Source organism: Lagopus muta, chromosome 2, assembly GCF_023343835.1.
Source record: "Lagopus muta isolate bLagMut1 chromosome 2, bLagMut1 primary, whole genome shotgun sequence".
NCBI classification, from domain to species: Eukaryota; Metazoa; Chordata; class Aves; order Galliformes; family Phasianidae; genus Lagopus; species Lagopus muta.
This window is the reverse complement of record NC_064434.1, coordinates 33249398-33271213: the sequence shown is the minus strand read 5'-3', so window position 1 is coordinate 33271213 and position 21816 is coordinate 33249398. Positions and strand designations below refer to the sequence as shown.

Genomic DNA, 21816 nt, shown 5'->3' with positions numbered 1-21816 from the left:
AATAGATTAGCACCTTTTTCCCCTGAAAGTTGTCGTCATCACTCTCTGGTGAATAGCACTCTGTTTTTTGTGGACTTAGCTCGTGTCCTGTCTCAAAATGGTTTTGAACACTTGCTTTATTTGGAGTTGTGTAGATCTCTAAGTAGAAGTACAAACAGCTGTAATGGGTAAGGGGAGCTAATAAGAAGTCTTAGCTAGTCTTGAACATTCCTAGGACATTACCTCTGTTCCCATCTTTGCCTCATTTAAATACTGTTTTTGAGGCATGTGTACCAAGAGAAGGTTCCCCTTTTTATTAAGGTAAGACTTGGCAAAGTAGTAATTCTTAAAAATGTGTTTGATCCTGGATAGAAGTTTGAGTTTGAGTTAGGATTCAGAGGCAGAAACATGATCAAGATCACTCAATTTTGTGCATCTAAACTGTTCTGTCTTCTTATGGTGCAGTGCCTAAGGACAAGGAGGACAGGAGACAGAAGAGTGGGTAAATAGAGCAATATTAAAAATCCTTTTATCCAAATAGTGTAACTTGATAATGTTAGATTCATTAGTCCTACCCTCCCTCCCTTTGGCTTTTCTGCCACTGAAGACATATTCTTAGTCTATTTCCAACAGTCAAGATCCTTCTGTCAGAGATGCTTTGCCAAGGTCACAAATGACCAATTTTGGGACAGGTTGGGCCTTTCTGCTGTAATGACTTCTGTCAGTAGAGCTTTATAATGCAGCAGTCATGCCTTTTCTGCTTTCTTTGTGGTCCCTTGTTCCTGAAATTGTCAGTACAGTATGGCTTCTTTTCCTTTATGTAAATGAAGCCTAGCATTTTCTGGTTCTGCACAGATGAAAAAGGTGTGTGGTTTTTATTTTTTTTTTCTTCTCTTGGAAGAGCAGACAGTAGTGCAGTGACCCATCCATAGTTTTCATCACTTCTATTTCCTGGTTGAATATCTCATCATATTCTTGTGGGGCAGTAATCCTATAGCCCTGGGCTGCAGTGGTTGACAAAAGCGATAATTAAAATAATAATAATAATAATCTGTTCTTTTATTTCCTGTTGTTTGACTTGATCTGTGTGTATGATTTCTTGACCTGGCTCTTAAATTCATCTTCTCTATGCATCTTACCTGAGCCTGCCCCATTAGTTAAGACTTCTGTGTACTGTGCAAGAAAGTACTCTGGTGGAGTGGTCCTGTGTGTTTCTTGAAAGATCCTCTGAAGTGCTTAAAAGTAGACTGCAGTCAGGATAACTCTGAAGGGCACGCAGAATTTTGGGTGCTATTCAGTGCTTATTGCTGGATGGAGAAGATGGCAGTAGTGGGTGATACTTCCCCACCTGGTGTCCTCTCCTATTATGAAGCCTACCGGCAGGTTGAACAGCCACTGGTCTTCAAATTGAGAGAAAACTGTAACTGAAGAGAAGAATTTGTTGTACTATTAGTCTCTCCTTCTGAAGAGATGGTAATATAGTGGAGGCACACCTGCATCTGGTGCTTTTCTGCTTGTTTTCAAGATACTTGAGACAACTGACATGTTTTGCACTTCACCTTTCCTTCAGTATTAGATGTCCATGGCAAGGTGTTGGCAGCAGGATGTCTGCATGGTGAGAAGAAGCTGTCCTCGGCCAGATACAGCCACCACAGACACATTGTAGGATGTGGATGCACCTCTGGGAAAGCGTATTTAAGAAGGGGCAGGAAATGCTGCAGGCAGTGAAAAAGTGAGAATCAGCAAAGCAAATACCAGCATCAGAGGTGGAGCGGGAGGCTCATGGGGCTGCTGAATGAGATATCCCCTGTAGCCCATGAAAGAGACCCCCTTCTCACATGGGTCACTCCTGCAGCTCCTCCATTACCAAAACTGTGCTACGTATATCCCCTAGTCCTCAAGGAAAAAAAATGGAAGATATCCCACAGTCAGTTGTGGACATATGGTATTGCTGAAGGCATCCCTTAGTCTTTCTATAGTCTAAAGATGAGTCAATTGTACCGAACAGTATCATTAACTTAACATGTGCTGTTCCTTTTTGGAGCTTATTTTCCAGCACAGATCAGAATGTTGATAAGGGTGGAAAAGGACAAGTTCTGGTGTGTGCATAGGGAAAATACCACAGACACAAAAGAAGTCACACCAGTGAGCGTCTGATGAAACTTGAATCACCAAACTTCAATACACAGCATGCAGATTAGGAACAATATTCTGCCTGGGTTTAAAATGCTGTGAAAATTGAGCAGCAAGGACTATATGCAATCTGGAAAATCAGGGTCAGAGTCTCAGCACAAGGCTTCCAATGTACAGAAAAAACTGAGCAATATAGCACTAGTCTGAACCCTGAACTCAAACAATATGGTATAAGAAGCCTTTCTAGGATCTTCGCAGGCACTGATCCTTAGCAAAGGGTTTGCAACAGTATTTTTGTTCTGCTTTGGCCAGTAGTACCAGTAAGATTGCAGTGTGAAGCTGGTAAGTGAACACTGGAGTATCCCACTTCATCAGACTCAGCATAGTTGCTTAGCTTCCCTACTGGCCAAAATTTTGCTTGGATGAGGGCTTGATGGCCTGAACAAAACCTGAATAAAAGCGATGTTGGCAATTGTTAGAAGGCAGTACTTGGCAGAGGCTAGCTTGTCACTTTCTGGAGTATAGCTATGTCTGCTTTTTCTGAAGTCTTGCAAGCCACATGGTAGACTGTTAAAACTGTTTTTAATACTTCTAATATTACTATTTTGATTGTATTTAATTCAATCACAGAACATTCTGAAGAACAGTATGAAGTTTTGAAAAGGTGGGTTCATAGAATCACAGAATTATACGGGTTGGAAGGGACCTCTGAAGATCATGTGATCCAGCCCTCCTGCTAAAGCAGGTTCCCTGCTGGATGTTGTAGAGGAAAGTGTCAAGGTGGGTCTTGAGTATCTCTAGAGGAGATTCCACACGCTCTCTGGGCAGCCTGTTCCACTGCTCCATCACTCTCGCAATAAAGAAGGTTTCTCATGTTTGTGTGGAACTTCCTTTGTACCAGTTTCTGCCCATTGTCCCTTGTTGTGCCATTGCTTACTGGGTACTGCTGAAACGACTCTGGCCCCACTCACTTGACTCCCATCCTTCAGATATTTATAAGCGTTGATAAGATACTCTCTCAGTCTTTTCTTCTCCAGGATAGTCCCAGGTCTCCTTCTCAGCCTTTTCCCTCAAGAGGGATTCTCCAGGCCCTCAGTCATCTTTGCAGCCCTCCTCTGTTCTCTCTCTAGAAATGCAATCTTTCTTGAGCTGGGAAGCTCAGAACTGGACCCAGCATTCCAAATGTGGCCTCACCAGGGCAGAATAGAGGGGGAGGATCACCTGCCTAGCCTGCTGGGCATGCTTTTTTTAATGCATCCTGGGATACCATTGGCCTTCTTGGCCACAGGGCTACTACTGGCTCATGGCCAACCTGTTGTCCACCAGAAGCACCCAGGTCCTTCTCTGCTGAGCTCCTTTCCAGTGGATCAGTCCCTAACCTGTGCTGGTGCATATGGTTATTCGTCCTCAGTTGTAGAACTCTATACTTGCCCTTGTTGAACCTCATAAGGCTGCTCTCCAGGTCTCACTGAGTGCGTCAGTTGCTCCTCCTGGCTTTGTAACTAGCAGTCAGTTTATGACTAGTAGTCAGTAGGCTGCTTGCACTCATAAAAATTCTCCTCTTCAGGTTGTGAAATTAATTTTTGCTGCAGTACTTTTAGTCCATCAGAGAGGCAATATACCAGCAGCCTAACTAGTTCCACAGGTGGTATTGGATGTCAGCCTTCAAGACTTGACCATATCACTGCGAATATACATGGAATACGGTGTTTTCTTTGCTGCTGGCAAATGGTAGAGTCCACAGGGCATCTAATGTTTACAGCTTATTAGTAGGCACAGTAGACAGCATACTTTATTACTACTGACTTCCAGACTAACCAAGTCTAAATACCCTCCTGTTCTTCCTCCCTGTCCAGGGTAATGTGATTTCATGCTTTTTTTTTAGATTGTATCTATATCTCATTCTAGTTTAATGAAAGGAATTGTATGCTGAGACGTCCCGATGTCATGCTAATGTTGTGTATTTTTGTAACATGTAATTTGGCCATTTGAGCTGAGGCATTGTGTCAGTTGATTGCCTTTGCTAGAGTCTATTTCCTAGCCATTGATAAAAATCAAAAGTGTATGATATTTCTTGCTTTGGGGTGGGGGGAGTGGGATGGTATGAGTACACAAGCATGGTCATGGTTGAAGGCCACCAAAAGGTATACTGTGCTTTTAATATGAACTGAGAATTGCAAGTTAATGCCAGGATGCATCTGCAGCTTGAGGCTAACTGGTGACAATCAACCCTTTTTTTCAGTTGCAAGCTGATACACAAAATTAGCACAGGTAGATGGTGGGTTGGCAGGAGCTCCCAGTGCTGTAATTGGGCCATAGAGCTCTAAAAAATGATTCAGCTGTGTTTTGCCAAGGTGGTTTTATATCTTTAAAGAAGGAATGAAAAAGAAGGCATGGGTTCGTTTGTTTGTTTTCCCCTTCCCTAGCTGTTTAGGAGATGAGGTTATAGCTGAAATGTGAAACACTGATAAGGGCAGATTCAAAGACGCTGGTGTCTACTTGAGCTAAGATTGTTCTACCATCTCTTTAAAAGACCAGAGAAACATGTCCTTTCAAGAAAGTATTGTAAACTTTGCACTCTGTTACAGAGGCAGGACAAACTGTGGCATGACTACTGACAGTAGACTTGATTGCTTCAAACTGGATCTCGACTTGGCATGAGCATGGATGACATGGATGACATAACGGCAGTGGATGCTTCCATAGCAGATGGTCAGCTGTTAGCCTGCAGAGACTGGCAGGCTCTCAGTGCCTTTGGCATAATTTCTTTGTATCTCTTAAGTCTGATAGTTTACAGAATGTTCTAAAATGGTACTCTGTAGAAATGAGAGGAAGACATGATTGCTCAAAACATGAATAAAACATAGTGACTTGTCGCCCACACTCTTACAATTTATTCAAGTCAACAAGTTTGTGTGGAGGTCCTCAACATGGGACAGTGATCTTCCCATGATGCAAGACTTCACTAGCTAGAGCATGCATCTTTACATGTAATTAACAGAGCCCTTATAGATGCACTTAAGTGGGAGTTCAAATTGCTTTTAAAGGAACTCTTTCTTTCACTTCTCATTTTAGAGAGTGTGGGACTTGTATGAAAGGGGGAAGCCAGCTGGCCTGTTTCCTGGCTCTGAAAGCTGCTGTTTCTCATTATATAGAGGTTGAATATAGACACCAACTTTAAGAAATCATTACATCAGTTCTTTAGCAACCCTGGAGTTTTTAAACCCAACCTTATCATATGGAGACTTGGGTTTGGATCTTACTGCGTAACTCTGGAATCCACAGTGCAGTCATAGTGCCTGTAGCTCTTAATCCAAGTTTTATAGCCTCATCTAAATGTGTTTACAGGGGAACGTACATTCTGCTAAGGGGCAGCAAGCCAGAGGAAGCTTATCTCAGTCAGCATATCTCATGTGCCAGTATTTGAAAACAAGTACAATTTATCATGAGTCAATGGTTCATTTCTAGCTTCTGAAACAGAGCACAATTTTCATACGTGAACCTTGCCTGTGACTTTCTGGTGTGTTTCTTCATTCTAAGCCATGGTGAGTCTCTCTGGTTATGCTTAGCTTTATGCAAATACTCTTCTGTTATTTGTGAATGGTGGGAATATTACCAGGCAAAAGTTACAGTGTTTACCATAGGTGAGAGCAAAGAACTTCCTGTTGTTTGCTTAGAAGCTGGAAAATGCTTAGGCAGTATTATGAAAAGTTACCTTTCAAAAACTCAACTCCACAGTGTGCACGGGAGTTTAATTGACACTTCTTGGTATTTCAGTCTAGAGATCTGCCTCTGCATGAAGGTTTGTTGTCTGGATTTAAACCAGCATGACAGATTCCAACTTTCCCACTCCTCAGTACTTGATATGAGACTTCCACTGCCGGTGGCAAGTGCATCTTCCAGATATGGTGGTGGCTTTGAACTGTTAGATAGCAACTTACTGCTGTCAGTTTATTTTAAATGCTAGTAGTCCTAACTGCATCCTCCTCCTCTCAGGTGGATATTCCATTGAGATTAGCAATTTTATTTTCTTTTTTTCTTTTTTTAGCATTGAGAGATGTGCAGTATGTGAAAAGCTTCAACTTGCAGAAGCAGAAGATTCTTGTTGAACTGCTGTGATGCAAGGGAATGATCTTCAGGGAACTGAATGTTTAGTTTCATCTTGTTGTATTTGTTCTTTTAGCACAGAGAGGTTGCTCCTTCTAATCCTAAAGGATATCTGTCAGCTTTGTAAAACCTCTTTTAAGGCACAGCACTCACATGTGAGGCAGCCTCCTGCTTTTAGAAAGTCTTGCTGTCTTTTTATTTGTTGCATTACAGATGTGAGACAAAATGGATTGAAATGATTCCATCAGTGTTAAAAATTACTTGCTGATGCAGCTATGCTTCAGTGTGCCTCGAGGAGAGTTGCATGCTGTTGCATTGACTACATGGGCAGGTTTGCATCACACTTGGTATCCATTTCCTTTAGGTATGCCCAAGTTTCCAACAAGACTGCATAGTTGTGAGCATTTCATTTGCAGTTCAGAATTTCATCCCATTTTCAGCTGCTGGTGGCATGTCTGTTCAGTGGAGTATGAGGACTCTGGTCTTGTTTTATTTTCTGGTGTTATACTGAAGGTTATATATCATCATGTGACACACACTGATGAAGTAGCTGGACTCCAATGAGAATCCCACTGAAGCAGCTGAGAACACATGGCCTGGATATTGAATACTACGCCTGTCAGCCACTTGGGCTGCCTACTCAGCTGACCCTTTTCTAGCATTCATCAATAGCTAATATACATAGCACTGAAGTTGCTTGTATGTTGTCTGATCTTCACCCTGGGTTTTTAATCTTTCAGTACATAGAAGCTAAGTAATGCAGCTAAAACATCAGGCTCCTTCCAATGTATTTCAAGGCTAATTCCAATTTGTAGTGGAATTACAAACTGCTCTTTTGGTCTAGTGTAAGTTACACTTCTACAGTCTTTTTCAAAGCAAATGCTTTTTCTGAGGAAGACAGATCATCTGAGGGTAGAGAGCACTAAAGGGAATTTGTTCTTCTCAGCGTAAAAATGACAGCAGTGTAGCAACTCAAACATCTTGTGAACCATGCCTCTATTGATTACCACTTTCTGCCAGGTATGATTGGATTTTTACATCACCACATGTAAAGGCTAATTATAAAATGCTGGAGGGCAGAAATTACAGCAGATGACCCCATACTGATGTGGCAAACAGACTGGAAAAGGAAGGATTGTGTATTTGTGGTGTTCTTGCTGAAAGCTGCTGCTAGTGGTTATTGATAGTCCAGTAAACAGCCGAGTGATAGGAGTTACAAATTGATATAACCAACGCTTAATGTTAGGCGTTGTTCACTCTCGTGGAAGGATAATCACAGGCCACAGCTGGAGTCCTGGTATTCAGTTACAGCAGTAAACTTACAACAGAAAATTTGCTTGCTTTTATCCTTCTCAGAAATTATCTTGCAACAGTACATTCCCTCTAAATTTGTTTCTCTGTATTGTGCAAGATCTAGGACTCTGTATAGTGCAGTACAGTGACCAATGGGTTGATGGCTTTAATGCTTGCATGGATTGAGTGAACAATTTTATACTTTACAGGAAATCAAATAAATGCTTTGAAGGCTTGGGAGAAGATTGGCTGATGCCTGTGGCTTTGTTTTCCTTCTCTAACTGAATGTGCATTTTGGTTAAGATTTGAACTGGTGAAGGAGGTGACTTGTAGAATGAGGTATGAGTGTTGCCATATGTGACAAAAATTATTTTTATTGCAAAAAGTTATTGGTCAAGTGGTTAACAGAAGGCATTCTCCTTCTAATGGCAGTACTTTTTTTTTTCCAGTATGCCATACTAAGATAGGCTGTGGAATGGCATTTCTCCAAGGCAACTACTTTTGTGAACTAACCTTATCACTTGATGTCCACCAAATGCAAGTGGCATTTTGTATATTTTAAACTATCAAAAGCTGCCTGAGAAATGTAGTACAAGGCGATGTGTTGCTCAGCTGCTATTTGTGTAAGTCCTTAAAATGCTGAAGTAATGTGTTCAGCTCCAGAATAACTTGATGTTTCCTACTGAAACAATGAAAACTCTTCAGTATTTGTCTTTGGAAAAGTGTATGTATTTATTGAACTAGCTGTAGATGTAGATGTAGAGTCATGCCATTGGCATTCAAGAAAGAGGAAGGGAGCATGGGGGCAGAGATTTCTCCTCTTTCCCTTTGCTTACTGAACCTGTCTACTTACCTGAGACAAATTCTTTGGCATTTAAATTAAAGTGAATTCTGTACGAATGGGGTTCAAGAGTGAGCTTCCTACTTCTTTGAAGAAGGAAGACGATTTTATTCTGAGTCGTTGTGGCTTTTCCTACCATGAAGGCACTTGACCAATCTGCTGTTGCCATGGTCTGGCCTGAATGGCATCTTTCTGTTTTATTACTTTCAAGGAGAGAATTCAAATGTAAACAGTAAAGGTAAAACATTCTCCCATGGTCAGTGGAGCAATACATTTTGGGCACTTTAATTTTAAGTAGAAAATATACATAGTTGATGGAACTTGCAATTACTTGTGACAAGAATTCTTTTAAGACAGTATATCACACATCTTCTGCATTTTTAGTAGTTAGAAAAACTAAGCAACTTAGGGCTGCACCTTTTCAAATCTAGTAGAACACTGCCTGGCAGTGGTTTATGTGTTCTCCTTTCCAAAGGAGCTGCACTTGGTCCTCTGAAAAGGACAAAAATTGAATGCAACTTATTTAATATTGTTAATGGAATAGGGTTTTTGATTTTTTTTTTTCCCATATAATTTAAAGCCTTGTTGTGGTGGGGAAGGAAGGGTAGAGATTGTATGAAAGTGCACTGGATAAGATGCAGCAGTCATAGGATCACAGAACTTGGGTTGGAAGGATCCTTAAAGTTCCAACCCCCTGCTGTAGGCAGGGTTGCTAGCCAGTAGATCAGACTGCCCAAGGCATTATCCAAACTGAGCTTGGATGCCTCCAGGGATGGGGCATCTGCAGCTTCTCTGGGCAGCTGTGCCAGTGCCTCATCTCCTGAAAAAGTAAAAAATTTATTCCTAAAATCTAACTGAAATCTACTCTCTTTTAGTTTAAAGCCATTCCCCCTTGTACTGTAACTATCAGGCTGTGCAACAAGATAGTCTCCCTCCCGCTTGTAAACTCCCTTCAAGTACTGGAAGGCCACAATGGAGAAGAGAAGCCTTCTCTTCTCCAGCCTCCTCAACCTTTCTTCATTGGAGAGGTGCTCCAGACCTTTGGTCATCACTGTGACCTTCTCTGGACCCTCTTCAACATTTCCACATCCTACCTGTACTGGGAGCCCCAGGTCTGGGCACAGTACAGTACACACACTCAGGAGGGCAGAGCGGAAGGGGATAATTCCCTCACTTGCCCTGTTGGCCACCCTGTTTCTGATCATACTCTGGACTTGCTTCTCTTACCTGAATAAACTGCACATATCCCAAGACTGGGTCAAAAAGTGGTCTAGTCAAAGAGTTTAAAGGCTAGTGTTTAGATTTAAGTTTTGATGTAGAACAATTGCTATCCTTTCTTATGATTTTTTTTCTTTTGTATATTAAATTTTCATCTGAAGACTTAACTGGAAAAGTATATTCAACTCCAAATGAAATGTATAATTTAAAAAAGGATCTCTACACTGACTGAGTGTTAAAATATCAGCTAGCAAGATGTGAAGAAAAGAAATATAAGTCATGTACTGTGATTTGGCAATGGTAATTCAGTCCTTTGCAGTAAGCAAATTAATTCAAGTGAAGGATATAGGTCTTCACTCTTCAGTGATTTTGCGAGAGTATCACTGAAAGCACTTCTGTGATTGCTGTAGAATTCCAATTTTTTTTACTATGTAACTTCCATCTGAACTTAGTTTCTGGGATTGGGAATCAGCTGTCAGTGTACTTGATATGTATGCCCGCAGTAATAGAAAATTCATCATGAAGGTATCTTTAATCCTCATTCATCCTACTTCTCTGTATAGCAGACAGAATCAACATTGCAGGACTATTTAATATTGCTTCTAGTGTGCTGTTCTACATCCAATAGTTTTTATTATCTCTTTCATGTTAACAAATCCACCTGTGACTTCTGTCTAGTAAATATCTCCATTAGAGTGTCTTATAAAAAATGTAGCTTCTAGATTTTTTTAATTGTGTTTTCTTTTTCCTCATACCTGTTCTTCCCAAGGTTGCTGAAAGCAAATTAGTTCAGCTGATTCTTGTCTTGAAATTCCAATTAGCCACTAAACAAACTCTTGAGTTCTATAAATTCAGCTGTGCTTGTCAGCGGCGCCAGACGCTGACAATTCTTAATTAAGAGGAGGCTTTACAGTGTTGGGGAAAGAATTCCTTAATTCTGTTTATGATAGCTGAATGAAAACCAGCCCTGGAAAAATTAACTAGATAACTCACCCATTTTTCAATTTGTTTTTTGTTCTCCTGACTCAGATGGTACACAGCATCTTCATGTGTTGTTTAATTCTTTTTTGCTCACTGAAAGAAGTACGCTTAAATATAATCATACCTCTCTCCTCAGCACACTGTAATTACTCATGTCCTAAAACATTTAGAGCTGCAGACTGTAATGCTGTACCCTCCAGCACTAGGGAGAGGATCAGAATTGACTGAGTGGCTTAGAAGCAGTGCTGCAGCAGCACATATGGATCGTGCATTGCAGCTTGCCCTGACGGCACTACTGTGGGTGGAACCCCCCATGGTTTCATTACCTAACACCCACAGATGGAATACACAGAGTATATCTCCACTCCCCATAGTGAGCTATGCACTGAAACTTAAGACTGAAAGCTTGCAAATGTGATGCATGTCTCCCTTGTGAGAAAGGCAAATGCTTGTCTGAAATAAAACTTCTGAATGCAGTGAACAGACAGCAAGGAGATTGTGACTTGCTTTTAGGCATTTACTGACTGAAGTCTTCTGTAATGCATTAATCAGCATTACATTATAGAAGATTATTAGCCTGTTGTTACAGCAAGATCAACGAAAATTGTGAGCCTGGATTGCTTTCATTCAGTAGTGTGTCTTTACTGCCGTAATAGACTGCAGAGCTGCTTCCTTCAAGGGTAGGATTACTGAGGCTGTAGAAGTTAACTGCATGTTTCAGAAGGTGCTCCAAATAAACAAAATATACACAGAAAAATGAACAAACACTTTAAAGCTGAACTTTGCTTATCTGTGGCTGCAAACAAGTCACTCCATAGTCAGGAAACTGACAAATTGCAATTTCTGTTTTCATTGAAAAAGACAATTGCTAACACAAGTACTACTGTGCTGAAGTACTGAAGAGTTTGCAACAGATTCACGTAGTTGAGGTGTACAAGGATCAGTCACACAATTGCACTCTGCTTCTAAGGAAGAACATCTGTTGTCACTGAATGACTTGAATAGCGAGGTGAGGATTTCTAGTTGGGGGCAGGGAGGGGAGAAATATGTGGGAGATCATTAACAATGGTTACTGCCATCCCAGGGAAAGGAAAATAGGAACATTTTCATTAGTAACAGACACTGATTAGTCTAGGAGTTAAGCTTTTTAATTTTTAACTTATTTTATGTAGGTCTTCAAAGGTTAAGTCTCAGCCCCACCTCTCAGCCCCCCTCAGTGTTTTGCACTGCGTTTGTAATGTCAAGTCTTCTCTTGCCAGGACTGTGGCTGGCAGTGCACAGGCTCAAGTCATGCAGTTGTGGTATGCAGTTTCCCATTGTGTTCCCAAAACTAGGTAACAGTTTGTAAACAGTCATTGCCAGATACCCACCAAGTATCTGTAGTAACATAGTAAATCAAAGATCCTAATAGTAGATGTGGGATAGAGATGCTAGTGGAAAGCTGCTGCTCTACTGCTTGTGATTAAGTATTTATCTTAATTTCTGGTACAGCCATGTGCAAGTATGCACCTTTCTAATGTACAAGATCCAAAGCCATGTCTTTTTGTTCCCTTTCTCTGAATACACTGGTATCTTATTTCTTCCATGTAATGTCTAGTTGCATGCAGAGGACTCGTGCTTTAATAGAAGCTCATATCCATCTTTGCTTTCTATTCTGATGCTGAAAAGGTCTTCAGGCATGTCTGAGTGTATTCTTTTGCTCTAGAGGTACATAAAGACTCTAGAAGTTGTGCTGTAGCATGCTGATGAAATTCTAACCTCTGAGATGGCTAGAGTATCTGTTTCTGGTGATATGGCTAGATTCAGTGTGCTTGACATACTATCTGTTAGCAAAAAATTTGGTAATACTTATTAAACTGACCCAGAAAAATGAACTGCCACAATTACCTTGTAAACCCACAAGCAGCAGTCACGTAGTGTTCTGTACTCCACAGTCATTTGGGATAAAGATGGGGAAGGGCTGAGGCATAGCTCAGGACACAGTTGTTGGAAAGGAGAGCCAGATGGCATCACTGTCAGCTTGTACCACTCTAGCCTCAAAGATATTCTGTTTTTTTAATTTTTTTATTTTTTTTTATTTGCTGCTTAAGCACTGGATCTGCAGTTTGTCACTGCCACGGCCTGCAGCTTGGTGATCCGAGAGCTTGGCCATGCTGCAAACTTACTTGTCTTATTTGTAGCACCTAAAACTTCCCTTTTATCTCTCCTACAGACTTGATCCAAGCAACTAATGAAACAAATGTGAATATTCCTCAGATGGCTGATACACTGTTTGAGCGAGCAACAAATAGTAGCTGGGTGGTTGTATTCAAAGCCTTAGTTACTACGCATCATCTCATGGTTCATGGCAACGAGGTAAGCGGAAAGCTTACAATGTTAGTTTTGGAAAGATATCTCTCAGAGCCACCAAGGACCTGAGAAAAAAGGGCAAGAATAGTTATTTATGACAAGCAAGCTTCCAAACTTACCTTTAGCATTATAGTTTAAGTTGGAGAGGCCTGCTGATTATCTGCATTCTCATTTATATAACTACAGAGTTAGAGCAAAGAACAGCATGCCTCAATATTGTGACAGAATTGATGTGCTCTCTGAACATAGAGCTATGCAGAATTAAAGACTACTTGGTGCTTCTGTTATGATGAACAAAACCTAAGGAGAAGCTCTGATGCTGTTTTTGCATTCTTGATGGCCCATCTCATGTGTGTAGTAAAAGGTTCTGCTATTAATGGCCTTTTATGGCTTGGAAGACATTAGAGAATCAAAGTTGTTGTGTAGCACCATCAAAGTCTTGTGTGTAGCACCATCCAAATAGCCCTTTCAGTGTGACTGTTAAACTCTTCCTAGACCTGTAAATTCAGTTCAGTAGCTTTCTGGATTGTACTGTCTTTGCTGTTGCTTTTTATTGACCTGGTTAAATTGATGTGTCTGTGCAAAACTAAAAGCATTAGTATGATTGTAAAACAGCTCCTTCCTGGCAATGTATAAAGTATCTTTTTGCAATGAACTTATTTGGTGCTGCAGCGTAAACTTTTTCCTCCTGTTGTATGTTTTTGTTCCAACTTTGGGCCAACACTGATTTGTTTTCCGCAATTGTTTCAGTCTGTTGGCCCTGGTTCTCAGTGTGAGACCTACTTGTTCTTAGGCCCTCAGCTTGGCTGAAACTGAGGGCTGGTGGTTCAAGAAGTTGGGACATGCTGTTTTGCAAGCAAATAAATCTTAGCTATTCTTACTGCTCCTTCCTCTTCATTGATATTTTGTATAAAATCTATTTTTACGTATCCTATGCATTAAGATATTCAGTAGAGATTCAGGCTAAATATAATTAATCTTAATTGGTGGAAAAGTTTTTGAGAAAAATACAGTAGGCTACCACAAAAATCTGGGTTTTCATGTGTGTTTACTGGTACTAGGCTAGTAATCTTCTTGCTAGGAGGTAGAAAGTCTGCAGATATAGCCTGTGATAAGAAATAACTTTGTGTTGCAGAGATTCATTCAGTACCTGGCATCTAGAAACACATTGTTCAATCTGAGCAATTTTCTGGACAAAAGTGGATCTCATGGTAAGCCTATTCTTGTCTGTTACCTTAATAAGATCTTATATAAGATACTATTGTTAATTTACTTCTCCATTCATAAGAAGCAAATAATGTTAAAAGGCTTCAGTTGTACATTTTTAGAAGTACTTAATACAGGAGCTCAAGTGAAATAAGAGCTGCAAGATCATTTCAAAACAGTGTTTCTCAGTTCCTGCAAAATCCTCATTCAAAAACTATAAAATTCCATAAAAAGTGCTGGATGCTATCCGCTTAACTCCTCTGTGAGTCAAAGACAAAATGAGCAACTTATTATATAATGGTTTTTTGTATTTTACTCAGTCCCAAATCGTAGTTAGTTTAGGGACACAGTGCTTTTTAATATTTGTCCATAAGTCTTTTGTTTGCAAATAAACAAACCAAAAAACGACACCAGAGGAATTATTTAGATCTGTTTTGAATAGTGAACTTAAAAGGCTCAAGGAAGAAATTAAGTACTTGCTTCCTCTGAAGTTTGTCTAGTGTGCTTTTCTAGTTTAGTTTTGAATTAATAGTGAATCTTCTTGTTTATTTCACTTAAAGAGGGAAAAGCTTGTTTGATGGTGGCTGTTCTAGAGAACAGGAAAACATAGTTCTTCAACTGTTACGGATATTAGTAGAACGTATGCAGAATGCATGGTTTCTAAAGTAATAGGCAAAATAAAGCAATACCAAGTTTGTCCATCTCTTATTGGAGGCATGTGACACCAAAAAGACTTGACCATCTTTTAGAAATGATAAAAAAAAAAAAAAAAGGGCAAGAACAAAGCCCCAGAATAGTAAACCTCTGTTTGTCAAGCTGAAACAGGGTTTTCACATTCAGTGGTAGTGGTATTTAGCAAATGTGTATTGTGTCCAATGCATGCTTTTGTGTACATTGCTGCTCTTTAAACTTCAATTGGAGTTTCACAGTTAGCACATCACTGTGTCATAGACGATATGGCATCAGGAATTGTAGTAATAAACCTGAGTTTGCAGAGATACTTAGTATTGGAAAGGAAAAATGCATGTGATTATGAAGTTGTGGAATGTGGATTTTAAGGAAGGTAACAAAAAAGGGGCCAATACTGAAGAGGACAATCAGTTACTTTCTGTACACATTTCAGTAATTTAAAGAAGAAACTTCATGAGAAAAAGAAGAAGGTTACACTGTAATTCTGTTTAGAAATTTTCTAGATTGGAATGTCATTGAAATTTGAGGCTTTTTGCACAATCATGTACCTTGAAGATCTCAGGTGTAAAAACTTCATCAATGGGAATTTTCATTTGAGATAAATCTTTATCTTGGAAAATGTGTAACAGTTAAGCACAAACTTTCTGTTAAACTGGCTTTTTTCATGTTTGCAGAGAGATAACTAATTTCACCTCTATGTAGTGTCACCCCATAACTGTGGTGGAGCCACTGGCGGGTTTCCGCAGGAACCACCCATTTGTGAATTGGGTGCATCAGTTTGTAGTAGAGAGTAGCAGTAGATTGCTTTGGTGCTACACTGCTGGTTTCTTTCTTCAGAAGCAAGAAGATGTCATACAATGCAAAATTAAACATGATTTTTTTTTTTTGCACAGGTTATGACATGTCCGCCTTTATAAGGCGATATAGCAGATACTTGAATGAAAAAGCGTTTTCCTACAGACAAATGGCATTTGACTTTGCAAGAGTGAAGAAAGGGTAAGCAAAATTTAGATATGTAAACTGATTGGATTGCCTGACCCGTAAAAATCTGCTTTTGGCATTATGCTTAATTTTATTTTCTTAATGACTTCATTCTTCACTTTTTTGTTTAGCCCCAATGAGACACCAAAATGGCTGAATTTCTTAGGCATTTGTAATTGATTAAAATTACACAAGGCAAAGAGGAAAGACTGTGGGTACTAAGGCAAATATTGAAGACTGCCCTAAGATGCCCTGCGGAACTGGGAGCTTTTAGTGCTAGGTATTAAATCAGGCTCTTATTAAATTGTGCTGCAGGGAAACTGCATTTAGAATTTTTAGAAGGAAATGCTCTGAATCTATATTTAGGATGTTTCATTACTCTCCAGATAATTTCCGTAAGAAAGATGACGTATTACAAAGGAAAATTCAACTGAATACATAAAATTCTGAGTGGGCTACATAGCAAACAGTCGTGAACCAATCAGAACAAGGCTGTAAACTGCTGAGTTGTTTTTCCTGCGAAAGTTGTGGTTTAAAAAAAAAGAAGTGTGATATGGCACGGAAAATAGTTTAACCATACTCAGAGTAGTGAGTTGGTATCTGTCAGAATATTCTTTTGGTCTCTAACTGGGTGATCCATAGCTTCAGATTATCTTTTGAAGCATTAGCTACACTGCAAGTGTCTTAACACCCACTGCATATGCAGTTTTGTTGACTGCATACTAAAGATATTTATTTAAATTATGAGTTACATACAGGATTGCTCCAGCAGTTTTAGTGTAGTGTGCAGCTTTGGGCTGCTAATGCAGACATCATTGCTTGGTTTTCCTCTCCTGCTGTTTTAAACTAGGAGACAGTCTAAGGCCTACTGTAACTGTTTTTGCTGTGTGGCTTCATGCCATTCCAGTAATGCGGACCAGAGTAATCTCTTGAACCCATCTGGAATATGAATCATTAAGAACTTTGTGACATGAAGGATAATAGCTAGTGGGATTGGTATTACAGGTAGGCTTTGATCCAGCAGACCACTTTGATCCAGCAGTCCTAAGTTTCCTTTGACATGTGGTACTTTAAAATGCTTCAAGTTACATAAATGTAAGTTTGGGTTGCTAGACATCCTTCAATTTCTGCACTGTTATGTGTTTCTGGAGAGCCTTCCTGTTCATTTTGTTTCTGGTTCTCAAGGTGCCTCAGAGAGTAACATAAAATGAGTAGGAATGCTGACATGCATTTGCAAAGAGGAGACACCATACCTATCAGTGATCAGAATGGGTCAATACCTAACAGTTGTTGAGTGCATTTGGGTATTTAGCAATAAAAATCAGTGTATGTGAAGACTACTCTAAGCCTCTGAGCTGCAAATAAGAAGTGCTACACATCCATGACTGCTAAGTTATCCAAGTGGAATAAAAGGCCAGCACCACTAAGACAGTTCAAGATCAGTAATATTGTTATGAAGGAGCAATAGAATTAATAGAGGAAAGTGTGCTAATGTAAGAAGCTCTTAGCAACAATTGCCCAATTTAAGTTATTGACATGCATATATTGTGGTATTTGATGGGAAAAAAAGCAGCCTGTAGAAGTATTTTTTGTCTTCAGTGACCATAGATATATCATTAAAAAGTACTCTTAGCAATAAATGTTCATTAGTTATTCATAACAAAGTTAATGCACAAGCACTATCAATTCTCTGAGCACTTCCACAGCAGTTATTTCTTGTCAAGTTATTCAAACTCTTAAGCAGCTTTAAGCTTAAGTTTAGGCAGCAGATAGGTTTGAGGAGAGGAAGAGGAAACACCATGGCTTCTAATCTGTATTCTCTCTTGCAGAGCTGATGGTGTAATGAGGACAATGGCTCCTGAAAAGTTGCTGAAGAGTATGCCCATACTACAGGCACAAATTGATGCACTACTTGAATTTGATGTACGTATTGAAGCTGACCCAGCTTTAACACTAGGCAGTGATTTAAAATGCTGCACTGTAATTAACACATTTCACATTGTAGGTAATGCTTTACTTAATGTTCCCAGTATGTGAGCAAAAAAATCCAATTTCAGTGTCCCGCTGAGGCAGACTGAGGTGAAAAGTGGTACTTTCCTATATGCCTAAATGCAGGTGTTTGTTTTTTTTTTTAGAGGAACAGAATGGGAAATGAGGGCTGTTTAGGAATTTTGATTGAGAGTGTGAACTTTCATCTCTTGCATCAGTGAGGGAAAGAAATGGAACAAAAAAGGAGACTGAAAAATCTTTTTTCTTTCTTCTGGTAATCAGCTTCTATTAGAGGGGAAAGAAGAAAACATTAAGTTACCACATGTGCATTGTTTCACTCCTTAAAACCTTCATCTAGTTTTCAGTTGTAAGTGAGCTGATTAACTTTAATCTAGTCTATTCATTGAAATGTGTCTTCAGTATATTTATAGCATTGTTAATGTTGATGGGGTTATTTATCTGCTTTAAGGATAAAACCAGGAGTCAATTATAGGAGGTACACTATAGTATTGCAGAGAGATCGTTGAAGGAATCAATCTTGAAGTTGTTCTGTTCTTGGTGAGTGAAAGGACACGTTCCCAGGTGGAAGACAAGGCCCACTCCAGCTTTCAGATGAAAGCCTTAGAACTACACAGTTTCGCTAAGGTTGTTTCTCAAGCAGCTTAGGAATTATGATGGTGGTCTACAAAGAGGTTTTTTTTCCTTTATACAAGCAGTTATTTTCTGCCCAAGTTAATATGAGAACTGAGAGAGTCTTGACTACATTAATCTAACTGTATTACCTAGGAGGCTACTGAAGCTTTGTTAAGCACTGTTATGAGCTGATGCCTTTGGTCCAGTTTCATTAAAGCTTTTTTTAATGTCTCTGCATTCTACCTGTTTGTGAAGGAGTCAGGGGTAAGAGTTGATAGGAGTACTCTTCTGTTATAATGGTTTGTGTTGAAGTGAAAAAAGCAACCTGTGGTCTATTAACTGAAACAGAAACAACCTCTGTTTAGTTTTTTTCTATGTAAATTTGTATTCAGTGCTTGATCCCATCTGTAACAGCATCAGATATATGGTACTAGCTAAAACTGCTGCTTGCATTCAATAAATATATTGTAACTGACTCTTATTTTATTTGTAGGTTCATCCAAATGAACTGACAAATGGTGTCATAAATGCTGCATTCATGCTTCTGTTTAAAGATCTTATCAAACTTTTTGCGTGCTACAATGATGGTGTTATTAACTTACTAGGTAAGTAAGCCAGCGTTGATATTTTACATACTATGAGCAAATAAACAAAACCTGAAGCAGATTTGAAACTCCTTTTTTATGTTTTACTTAACTTTAATTTAAATGATAATTATTCTTCTCCATTCTATTTTGAAGTGAGAAGTGAGAGATGACTATAAGCCATAACCTATGATCTTAGTTCATCTGAGGCTAGGTTTTGATACGCTGTTAGAATTGTACAGTTTATTTAAAAAGCATTTCTGTATGTAAAGAAATATATAGTGCTGTGAGAGACTGCATAATATGTCCAATAAGGCTAGCAAAACAGCTTTTGCTATTTGTTTTTTTTTATCCAGATTATTCTTTTGGTTAAATATGCTGTGCCTTACCTGAAGTAATATCCTCCTGTATAACATTCTTGATCTGTCTGAAAGGCCAAAGCTGGATCTTCTCTAGAGACTTACTTAGAGTCAACCTACAAGCCCTGTGCAAGGTTGCAAACATGTTTAGAAATGCTCAGAAAGCTGGATGTAAGCAACAGCGTAACACACCTTAACCTTTGTTAAGGTTTTGCTGGTGGCTTTGTTATGAATGCTAAAACTGGGATTTGCCTTAAACTGCAGGAAATACAACTGACGTAGAAAATAAGGTTCCACTACTGAAACCTCTGAGCACTTCAGCTGGTCTACAAAGATAGAAACTGAGATCACTCAGCCAGTGTAACTGACTAAAATCTGTGGCTGCAACTAGAAAAGGAAGAATCTGAGAAGTTGTAAAAATTACACTGGCAAAAAGAGATTCCTGGATTGTAAAGCTCAAACACTGGTCTTGTATCCATGTTGTAAAACTTTCTAATGATAATTCATAAAAGTCCCAGGTATTTTGACTGAAACTATAGACATGGAAGCTGATGAGACAGATAAAAGTGTGTTGAGCATAACAGTTGAGTTGAGATTTCACTGTCTACTGCTACTAAAAGTGTAAATTCAGTTGAAATATGTGGCAGTTGTGCTTATTAATGGACACAGACCAACTTTAAGGAATTACTTCAGCAGGAAGGTGTTCTTTGCAGTGTCCTTTGGAGTTCTTTGGAGTTAACACAACTTAGGAAAGGAAATCAAAGGAAATCTAAGTATCCTTAAATGCTTTGATTTTTAAGGTTGGTAACTACTTTGCCTAGTTATTATTCATCTTTAAGTACTGGGTTTACATTACACAGTGCTATAGCTCCTTAGGGCGGAGTTTTCCAGTCTATGTAATTCTTAGGCATCTCAGCAGATTCTAATTCTGAGTTCTCTAAGACTAGGAACACTGCTAGCTTAGTGTCCAGGTAGAAAAATGTTAATGGAGTGCAGTATTCTTGAAATGAGACTTTCCTGAAAACTAGAATTGCTGATGAATGCAGGCCTACTGTAAGATATCTTAACTGAAATTTGCCAAATTATTTCTCTAGAGAAATTTTTTGAAATGAAAAAGGGACAATGTAAAGATGCTCTTGAAATCTACAAACGATTTCTTACTCGAATGACCAGAGTATCAGAGTTTCTTAAAGTTGCAGAGGTAAGTGACTTCTAATCTTCTGGAGTCTGGCACTTAAGTATTTTGTGAACTATTTTAGCCCCGATATAAAATATTAATTGTGCTTGTTAAGCATCTGACTCACTATATATAACTGTGAGGCAGCATAGAAATTCTTGGATCTGCTTATTCAGCTCTTCTTGAACTAGTAAGCCCTGCTTAGGCTTTCTGCAAGTCTCTGCTGTGCAGCAGCCTCAATTTCCTGCTAATATATGTTCAGTCATAGTGGTATTTCTTGGAGGTGCATAATGTGTGCTTCTAGGGCAGAGTTGAACATCAGAGAAAAATGTGGTGATCATGAATAAAAGCATAATGATTTCATAAGTCTTACTGTTAAGTCTTTGCAGCTAGCTACAAGTTAACTGCAGTGTGAAAATTTCCTGATTTTGATCCTTCTTATCATTCTCTTCTGTGGATAATACAAATATTACATGGTTAATTTGTTCTTTTGTTGGGCCCTCATTGATGGTATTTGGCTCCTTGGCACAAGACACACATTTTCCATGTTTCATGCTTCATTATAAAGGGCAGCAGTAATGAGCTGAATAAAATGTTTCTTTACTAGTTTATTTAACTGTTTATGAAGGAGCCTGCTAGACTCTTGAACTCATGTAATGCCTGATGTGAACGCTGGACTTGAGAGAGTAGTAGCATGAAGACTTCAGATCTCTGAGCAATACTTCAGGCACTATAGGTCAGCTTTACAGAACAGGGGTTGTATTGGCTACACTTCAAGATTACTAGATGCACTGAAGCCTGCACTTCTGCAAAACCTGAACCAACAGGCACTTTGAAGAGCATAGGTAAGCAACAGGGCAGCTAACAAAAGCTTGCAGATTGCATCTTGATTTGAAAAGCTAGGAAGAAAGGTTGGAAAAACAGCATGACTGGAGCTTAAACATTTTTATAAGTGTTGTCTTCTAGGACTTGCTCAGTGGGTGAATTTTAGAGAAAATTGTTTGGGGATAGTCAGGCATCTGAATAAGGTGTGTTTGGTAGTTCACTGATGCTGTCCTCTGAGGCAACAGTAGATGACCAGAAAGTCCTGTTTGATTTGCAGTAGGGAGCATGAATTTTACCAAGGTGGAAGAGTTAATAATGTGAGTCGATAAAGGTGATGGAATTACTGCTGGAAAGATAGGGACATCTGCATGTGAAAACATTGTAGGCTTTTTCTGTAGACAAAGTGCATTAAAGCTTGAAGTGTGTACCACTGTTCTATCAAGATTAATGTCTGCTGCGGTGGAATAATGT

General features: G+C 39.2%; 1 protein-coding gene across 5 annotated transcripts in view; it reads left to right on the top strand.

Moving 5' to 3' along the window:
• Nucleotides 1–21816, top strand: part of SNAP91 (synaptosome associated protein 91) — a 69767-nt gene that overhangs the window by 6579 nt on the left and 41372 nt on the right. For all 5 annotated transcript variants that reach the window (XM_048934865.1, XM_048934869.1, XM_048934866.1 and 2 more), the window contains exons 3-8: nucleotides 12765–12907; nucleotides 14037–14112; nucleotides 15691–15793; nucleotides 17608–17701; nucleotides 18894–19005; nucleotides 20438–20544. In XM_048934865.1, the coding sequence (XP_048790822.1) occupies nucleotides 12765–12907; nucleotides 14037–14112; nucleotides 15691–15793; nucleotides 17608–17701; nucleotides 18894–19005; nucleotides 20438–20544 (635 nt within the window). The remainder of the gene's footprint in view (nucleotides 1–12764; nucleotides 12908–14036; nucleotides 14113–15690; nucleotides 15794–17607; nucleotides 17702–18893; nucleotides 19006–20437; nucleotides 20545–21816) is intronic.